The sequence below is a fragment of the Nilaparvata lugens genome, chromosome X, assembly GCF_014356525.2.
Source record: "Nilaparvata lugens isolate BPH chromosome X, ASM1435652v1, whole genome shotgun sequence".
NCBI lineage: Eukaryota > Metazoa > Arthropoda > Insecta > Hemiptera > Delphacidae > Nilaparvata > Nilaparvata lugens.
The window spans coordinates 978,319-988,432 of record NC_052518.1 but is presented as its reverse complement, the minus strand read 5'-3'; the positions used below and the strand labels follow the sequence as shown (position 1 = coordinate 988,432).

The following is a 10,114-nucleotide window of genomic DNA, read 5'->3' as shown; positions in this document are numbered from 1 at the left end:
GGAAGCCATCAGCTGTGCATCATGCACACTAAAATGACAGAATAGCTTCTGCTTGTGGATTATTTTCAAAATGATTTCTTATTTATATTGTGCTTTGTCAAAAATGTTATCTTATCACCAGAAATGTTGATACATGAACAGGCATCGAAATTCACAGTTTCCAGAGACAGAAGATAAAAATTCAATCTGCTGAGAACTGTGGTTAGCGATGCAATGTTGAAAACATTCAGTTTACCAAGTGTCAACCTGATCAGTGGATTAAATGATTTAGTTTAAAGATATAATCGTTATTTTGAATAACATTACCATGACTACAAAGGATTTATACTCTCAGGTATGTTGATTTAATTTTTGCTGAGCATTTATAAACATTTTAATAGCTTTGTTGAAATCATGAATGCTGTCGCTATTGGATTGATTATTCTAGCATGCACTATTTAGAATAAGTGTTTATAGTCACTCAACATAATTTTATAATGAATTTCTAATCATTTATCTGCTGACCCACTCACTCTCAGTAATCTTTATAGCAATACCGTAATTGATGTTGTTTATGATTTGACAATGTGTTACATCATAGGTCTGGGCCAAGCAGTATTTTTCTACTTCTATTCCAGATGCACTAAGGGTGTACTGGGACTGGGGCATACGGTGCCCCAAATAAAATGACATATCATATTTTGTATAAAAAGTTATTGAATGTTATTCATTAATGTATACTGGTATGATATGGTTTCAACATGAATATCAACTCAAATTGTCCCTATTACTTAGTATAAAAAGCGTTCTTTGGAACCCTGTCAAAAATCCACAGACAACAGATTTTCATGCTAAAAAACATTTATTTTCTCATAATAATCATTCATTCTTCATAATCATTGAACAGCATTCAAAAATTATTTTTACAAGTTCAGGCGCGGATCCAGGACCCTGACCTGGTGGGGGGGGGGTGCGATTGCGATTGGGGTGGTCGTCCAGGGGACCCTCCGTTCGAATCCCCCACCACACGGAAAATTTTTGAAGTTTTTAATTGAAAACAGCATTTGAGAGCTTCATTTGTTGAAATTGGTTGAAGATTTAATTGTTAATTTGAATGCCAAGTTCATGATACTTCTTCTTCTTCTCTGTCTCTCCCCACTATGCCTTTACAGCGTTGGGGTAGCCTCGACCCAGTTCTTCCATACCCGTCTGTCCATCGCCATTCTTCTCATCTCCGGAACAGTCTTCCCTCTTCTCCTTCCAATCTCCTCAATTCTGTCCTCATATGAGTACCTCGGTCGTCCTACAGATCTCCTTCCCGGCACTTTCACATTCACAAACTGTTTCGCTTTTCTACTGTCATCCATCCGCTGTATATGTCCATACCATTTAAGCTGCCTCATTTCTATCCTCACACTTACATCTCTCATGCCAACTTCCTCTCTTATTCTGGTGTTTCGTATTCTATCCCTTTTTGTCTTCCCCAATGTTTTTCTATGACATTTCATTTCCACCGTTCTTATTTTATTTTCATGGCATGATCTCATGGGCCAGCTTTCACTCCCGTACAGTAAGATTGGCTCAATTATTGATCTGTATACCTGGTTCTTTATCCTCTTACTGATCTCTTTCTTACCAAATATACAGTCTTTGACGTCATAGTAAGCCAGTGGACCTTTCCTTACCCTGCTCAGCACCTCAACATCTATTTTTTCATCTTCAGAGAACCACGCACCCAAATACTCATATTTCGACACCTGGTCAAGCACCTATCCGTCAACCCTAATTTCCACATTCTCTCCTACCTTTGAGACCACCATCACTTTGCTCTTCCTTACATTGAGAACCATTCCTTTTTCTTTCAGTTCTTCTGACCATTCCGTCACAGCTTGCTGGAGTTTTTCTGAGGACTCAGAGATCAGGACAATATCGTCAGCATATAGGATGGCTCTTGTACCAATTGGCCTCATATTCCAATATCCTACTACCATGTTCTGTGTCCTCCTCTTGCATATCTTGTGTATATCGGTCATGATACTTATTTCTGCAACTACAGTAGTAGTCTAGTCACTATATACATTGCTGCTTGCATTTTATATTGTAGTTCTGATTTTTTAATATAATGCTTGGATACATTAGAGAAAACCAGAACCAAGTATTCCATGGAAAATTCCCCTTGTGCTAGATACAGAGTGGACGAAAAACCTCGTATTTTCTGTTCTTTTTCCAGATTTTAGTGTTATTTCCACCAAATCCTGTAATCGATCAGAAAAATTTGCTTCCGCCTTTTATTTAGATTATGAAATTCCTAATAAATTGAGATTTAGACGAAAATATTGCAACTCAGTACTCATTGAAGATAGAAAGTTCCGAACAATCTCAATTTATTAGGAATTTCATAATCTAAATAAAAGGCGGGAGCAAATTTTTTCTTGAAATTCTACATATTTACGAAAATATTGCAACTCAGTACTCATTGAAGATAGAAAGTTCCGAACAATCTCAATTTATTAGGAATTTCATAATCTAAATAAAAGGCGGGAGCAAATTTTTCTGATCGATTACAGGATTTGGTGGAAATAACACTAAAATCTGGAAAATTAACAGAAAATACGAGGTTTTTCGTCCACTCTATATCTAGCACAAGGGGAATTTTCCATGGAATACTTGATTCTGGTTTTCTCTAATGTATCCAAGCATTATATTAAAAAATCAGAACTACAATATAAAATGCAAGCACACCCCCTTTTTTTATGTCTATATTGACTGTACTTGAGTACCGGTAACTGTAGATTTTTTCAAACACCACTGGGAAAGTGCCCCCCCCCTGGATACGCGCTTGCCCAAGTGAAATTCATGAATTTGACACATTTTATTGTGGTTTGGGAGTTTGCTGGAGTGTTTGAACAACTTGGATGAGGTTCTAGGGGAAGTTGTCCTGATCAAATTTTTTTTGTTCTCTTTTAGTGTCTTCATCTTCACTTCCATCAGTCAAATTTAGAGCATATATTTAGCATCAAATAAATCTGGCTCAACAGATGCAAATGATATCTTTCATCTTGTCATTCAAAGGCTTTTTCTACTTCTTCATCATCTGATCCATTACTAGTGTTATTTTCTTCAGTCGGTGGCTGCAAGATGTGGAGAGAGATCTGCGAGTGTTGGGAATTAGGGGATGGAAGAGAGTTGCTGGTGATGGAGACAGATGGAAAGGAATTGTCATGGAAGCCAAGGTCCACATAGGACTCTAGTGCTGAAGGAAGAAGAAGATTTTCTTCAGTCTCTGAGAAGTCTATTTTTGTATTGATGATGAAAAATTAGTACAGTATCACTTATGAATGAAAATGGCATAGCAATAAGTTTTTAAAGCACCGTAAATCGACAAATAGCAAATAAAGTTTATTATCAAAAGTATTCCACAAAAGGTATACTGGGACACTGTATGCCCTACGACTACACATCAGCTGATAAGAGTCTTGTGAAAAAGTATAAGTCACGAATGTTGAGGAATAACAACCCTTATTATTATAAGTGCTACTTGCAATTAAATTATTATTTTAATTGTCATTATTAATCATCCATGAATTAGTCATCTATTAAACTATATATGTCAACTCATTACTACCTAAAATTACAATTTTTGTAATCATAACTCTTATAATAGATCTACAATTTATATTTCATGCCTGTCTTTACCTATTGTTTTCATTATTACTGCACTTATTTATTTTAATTAATTTCACATTATGTTTATTCATGAACAGTGCTATTTTGTTTTTGCCACAAAAGGGTCGAATCAGACACAGTGGAAATTGTACAAATAAAATGAAATAAATACTGCAAATAATAATTATTCTCTATCTCTTTTCTGTATAGGGCTACTTGTAATATAAATAGAAAGAAAAATAAATTTACTGTCCTAGTTCATAAAATCATATGAATACACTAACATATGATCAAAAATAAGAATCTTCCAGCAGTATTTATTTACTTCATATCACTTGAAAATGGCATCAATGTTGAAATATGTTGTGATTAAATAATTCAAAAAGGGTACTGAGATTTTTTATTTTTCTTTCTATTTATATTATTCTCCATTTATTTCTAAGAGCAGATGATTATATTAGCATTCATCACTATAATTCCATTAGTTTTGCAAAGATTGTGCAACATGAACTTGAGGGTAGATAACTACCCTAAGGCTTAACTCACACTTACGCGACTCAGGTCGAGAAAAGACTCGACTCTAGTCGAGAGCATGTGTTTTCAAATGGTGACGTCGCGGAGGACTAGAATCGACTGGTCTGAGTGTCACCATTTGGAAACACATGCTCTCGACTAGAGTCGAGTCTCTTCTCGACCTGAGTCGCTTGAGTGTGATTTGAGCCCAAGAGTGAACTAGGGCTTTCTAATTTTTAGGAATCTTTCTAGTGTTTTGTTTCTTTCTAGTAATTTGAGATTTATCATAGTATACATCACTATAATTTTCTTTGTTCACTTCACATAAAATAATAACCAAATGTTACTTTTTCACTGTACAAAAATGCAATTAGTTTTCTCTAATTATTTTTTTCAATAATAATTCAAATTCATTTTTGATTTACACAAGTGCTCTTTGCAATCATAAGTATCCCTTGTACACATTGAAATATAAAATAACATTCTGCCTTGAAATATTATCTATATATTCCTTATGGAAACGTGGGTCCTTAGGACCCAGGCTCTCGACTAACGCCAGAGAAGTTTTGGATTACGACTAGAAGGCTAAAATAAAAATCAATTAGATTTTGTCTATTTAGAAAATAATAATCTATTTCACTTTTCATGACGAACTGCTAGCTAATAATTCCTTTTTGAACTATTTTTGACGACAAGTACACACACAGTAGGAACTAGTTAAAATAACGTAGTGTCCTAGTTCAAAACTGAAAAACATTACTAAAAATATTTTCGACTAGCACCTATAATTAGCATTATTATTATCCAATGAACTAATTGAATGAGCAAAGCGAATTCTATGTTTCAAGTCAATCGGCGTTTGTCTGTTTGTTTGTACCGCAGTTACAGTCGCAGTTACGGTCCGATTTGGATAAAATTTGGTATACAAGTACTTTGAAACAAGACGCAGAAACGTATAAATTCAAAATTTTCAAATTCATCCCCGTTTCAAGATGGCGGCTCTTTATTCGGAAATTTTACCCCAAAAATCAACCTAACGTTTCAATACTTAATCGGACCAGGTTCAAATTGGGCTCATTCTTCTCAGCGCTTCAAAGCGTTGTCATTTCATTTCCCAATCCAAGTTTAAGATTTTTTATCTTTCCAACCGTGCTTTGAGCTCAAAAGTGTAGAGGACCTTCATTTTTCAGCACTCCACGGTGGTCTTCTTTCATATATCACATGTTCAACATTATAATTCGATAATTTTTTTCCAAGTCCCATATTCCAAGTTTCAGATTTTTTAACTCTTCAACCGTGCATCCTAGCTCAAAAGTGTAAAGAACTTATATTTCTCAGCGTCCTCCACCGATCCTTCTGCATGTAATCATCATACTCTAAATACAATTTTTATGTTTGTTTGTGTGTGAATAGGTGGGCGTGTGGAGTAGTGATGTTAGTGAGTGTAGCGAGTTCTTCTGTTCTCCGAACTACTAGTACCTTGCAGCTGACTTGAGACTCGAACCGTAGCCTACATCATTTACGATATTGAAACTACTTTAAAATATAAATACGATATTAAACTCCTTTTTTTACTCCTTTAAAACCTAAAATTCAAAAAATATATACATCATCACTCTAAATTTGTCTTGTTCAATCTAGTAGCCTACAGTAAAATAAAAGATGCATCAACTAAGTATATAATCTGGCACACTCTGCCTTTTAGGTCGGAAGGTCGATGGTTGAAATTAAAATCTGAGAAAATAATTTACTAAATAATAATAATAATAGTAAACGCAAATTGGAGAGACGGGTGGCTCCATATATTAGTGAAATTGGTGAATTTCAAAAGCAGTAAAAAAAGTTCAAACTATTCAAGATTCATTTATTGTCAGAACACTTTAACAAAAATGCAAGACAAAGTCAACAATTCAATAAAAAAATTCTAAAATATAACAATAAACGTTAATAGTCATCACAGTCACATCGTAATATATACAAAAATAAGACAAAGATAAGCAAATTCTATATAATATAAGAAACATTTTTAAAATAGGTATATCACAGAATAAGAAAATATAAAGCCATCACCACAAATCCTCATAACCATATGGACAGCAGTCAATTAGAATTTTTTTAACAGAAACCTTAAAACTATTAATATCACATTCTTTAATATGAGCAGGCAGTTTATTAAATAACCTCTTTCCAAATTCAACAAAACGTTGGGGGTGTCAACAAGTCAAAATTCAACAAGTCCGAAATTTTGGGGGTGAAGCCGCCCTCTGGCGTGTCAGCAAATTTCAGATTCGAATTCAGCGCCCCTAAATACATAAAGAACAGTCGAGAAAAATTCTTTCGGGGCTGTTTCCTGAAAAACGATCATTCGACTGGACTAACACCTTTATTCTATGGTAGTACTTAGTTGTTTCGATTAGAATTGCTCACACAAGATCTCACTTGGAGAACCTTGGGAAAACAATAACCAAAAATTGAACTGTTTGCACAAGGTGCTCAAGTGAGATCTTGTGGGAACAATTCATTTGTTGATATGTGAACAACTGAACACGGAACCTGACTAATGCAACTCACTTTACTCATGCGAGAGCTGGCACTTCAAGTCTGGTTTTTATGCGAATTTCAGTACAAATTGTCCCCAAAATGGATTTATATTGCACATTATGATGTTCCTCATCAATTAAAATAGTTGAAATTGAAAGATTTTTATGAAAATTGCAAGAATAATACAAAAAACTGGATAAGCACGATTTCAATTACGTACTGCGCACTCTAGTGGCGTTGTCGGAAGGTATTTGCAAAATAATTCAAAAAGCATTTTCAACTACAATGAATTTCAATCTCTCATTACGACACAGAAAATGTTCATAGATAATTAAAATAGTTGAAATGGCAAGATTATATTGAGCTATTTTGAAAACAGAATGAAGTGCCGAGAGGTTAAACTTTTTCCCTGTTAATTACGTAAATAGCCTACTTCAGAAACGTCACTAACCTGCAAAAACAATGAAAGTATTCACAATCCTAATAATGTAGCTGAGTAAAAATATGCATTATAATGACAAATCTATTAATTTATTTGATATATTTTTACTTTCCTTGCCCTACTACCATAGGTAAGGAAAGTATTGCTTTCCAAAAAAAAATTAAGGTACTCCAATTTCAAGTTTTCTATACGTTGTAAGGTCCCCTGAGTCCAAAAACATGATTTTTGGGTGTTGGTCTGTGTGTGTGTGTGTGTGTGTGTGTGTGTGGGTGTGTGTGGTGTGTGTGTGTGTGTGTGTGTGTTTATATGTGTGTGTGTGTATGTCTGTGAACACGATAACTCCATTCTTAATTGACCGATTGACTTGAAATTTTAAACTTAAGGTCCTTATACCATGAGGACCCGACAATAAGAAATTCAATAAAATTCAATTCAAGATGGCGGATAATTACTAAAATTCACGGTTTTCTCGAAAACGGCTCTAACGGATTTCTTCAAATTTATACCATGGATAGCTATTTATAACCCCTATCAACTGACATGAGTCTCATTTCTGGGAAAATTGCAGGAGATCCATAATATTCTTGAGAAAAATGGCGGATAATTACTAAAAAACCATGTTATTCACGGTTTTCTCGAAAACGGCTCTAACAATTTTCTTCAAATTTATACCATGGATAGCTATTTATAAGCCCTATCAACTGACATAGGTCTCATTTCTGGGGAAATTTCAGGAGCTCCGTAATATTCTTGAGAAAAATGGCGGATAATGACTAAAAAACCATGTTTTTCACGGTTTTTTCAAAAACGGCTCTAACGATTCTCTTCAAATTTATACCATGGATAGCCATTTACAAGCCCTATCAACTGGCATAGGTCTCATCTCTGGGAAAATTTCAGGAGCTCCGTAATATTTTTGAGAAAAATGGCGGATGATGACTAAAAAACCATGTTTTTCACGGTTTTCTCGAAAACAGCTCTAACGTTTTTCTTCAAATTCATACCATAGATAGATATTCATAAGCACTATCAACTGGCATGAGTTTCATTTCTGGGAAAATTCAATGAGCTCCGTAATATTCTTGAGAAAAATGGCGAATAATGACTAAAAAACCATGATTTTCACGGTTTTCTCGAAAACGGCTCTAACGATTTTCTTCAAATTTATACCATGGATAGTTATTCATAAGCCCTATCAAATGACATGAGTTTTTCTTCTGGGAAAATTGCAGGAGCTCCGTAATAGTCTTGAGAAAAATGGCGGATAATTGCTAAAAAATCATGTTTTTCACGATTTTCTCAAAAATAACTTGACCGATATTTTTTTCAAATTCATACCCTGTATAGTTATTTATCAGCTCTATCAACTGGCATAAGTCTCCTTTCTGGGAAACCAATGGAGAGTCCACCCCATCCTTGGGAAATGGACTTAGTAACCTCCTTCTCGTGCATGAGGTAGGTAGGTAGCGCAGTTCATAAAAAGAACACATAGTCGAGATATTTCATCTGTAGAACAACTGTTTTGACGACTTTAAAAAAATGCCGACCAAAAAAAATAATCGAATTTTACAATTCACACAAAGAAAAAGTACTCTGAAAACAATTATTATAATTATATATAATACACATATACTGACAGAAGTCTGATCGTAGTTTCAAATATGAGCAAGGAAAGTTGTGTGAGTGTACCACACCAGATTTTTAGGTTCACAACGATGCCAATTATGTTTTTGACAGTGTAGATATATAATTAGTTAATGCAGAGAATCGGAATCGCTATTCTTCTATCTTTCTCCACTGCCATTATAACGTGGACCTCACGATAGATTACGCTATTCCACTTCACTGCTGCCAATTGATTAATCTTACCGTTTAATCATTAAGGTTCAGAGATTGTATTACTTTGTTAATTTGATTAGAATTGCTCACACAAATTTTCACTGGGAGATAGCGAACGGGGCAATATACAAAAATTGAATCGTTCACTATCTTCTAGTGAAAACTTGTGTGAACAATTCATTTTTGATGTAAAGTGAACCAACTGACGGGAACCTGACTAATGCAATTGTCTTTACTCGCGCGAGAGCTGGCACTTCAAGTCTGGTTTTTATGCGAATTTCAGTACAAATTGTCCCCAAAATGGATTTATATTGCACATTATGATGTTCCTCATCAATTAAAATAGTTGAAATTGAAAGATTTTTATGAAAATTGCAAGAATAATACAAAAAACTGGATAAGCACGATTTCAATTACGTACTGCGCACTCTAGTGGCGTTGTCGGAAGGTATTTGCAAAATAATTCAAAAAGCATTTTCAACTACAATGAATTTCAATCTCTCATTACGACACAGAAAATGTTCATAGATAATTAAAATAGTTGAAATGGCAAGATTATATTGAGTTATTTTGAAAAAAAAAAGAATAAAATGCCTAGGTTAAACTTTTGCCCTGTTAATTATTACGTAAATAGCCTAGGTACTTCAGAAAGTACTAGAACAGAATAGGTAGGCCTACTAGGCTACTTCGTCACCAATCTGTAAAAACAATCGATGAATTGACAATCCTAGTAATGTAGCTGAGTAAAAATATGCATGATAATAATATATTTATTAATTTATTTTATATATTTCTTTATTCAAAAGATGAGTCTATACTTATCCTTCATTTTTTCTAATAAAACCACATAAATTACTGTCAAAGATCTATAGATAATTTATTAAAATCATCGTTAACTCTACCAGTATGAAGGGTCTTTCGTAGTACTAATTGGTTCTGTTTATTTATTCATTCATTACATTGTGTACAAATAATTATTGTTGTTAATGTTATTTTTGAAGGGACGGATTCTTGGATCCAAAGGTTCAAAGAACCCCACACTTCAACCGGAGCTTATTGTGTTCCCAAGTACCGTACGTTAGTTAGGCAAACCAATACCTGTGTCCTTTACAAGATCTAGGAGTTTTTCCCTAT

General features: G+C 34.3%; 1 protein-coding gene across 1 annotated transcript in view; it reads left to right on the top strand.

The window, feature by feature from the left end:
* LOC111064266 (unconventional myosin-Va) overlaps positions 1–10,114 on the top strand; it is a 124,409-nt gene continuing 114,295 nt past the window's right edge. Inside the window, 1 exon segment of the mRNA XM_039441412.1 lies at positions 1–334. Within this exon segment, the coding sequence (XP_039297346.1) occupies positions 308–334 (27 nt within the window). The 5' untranslated portion in view covers positions 1–307.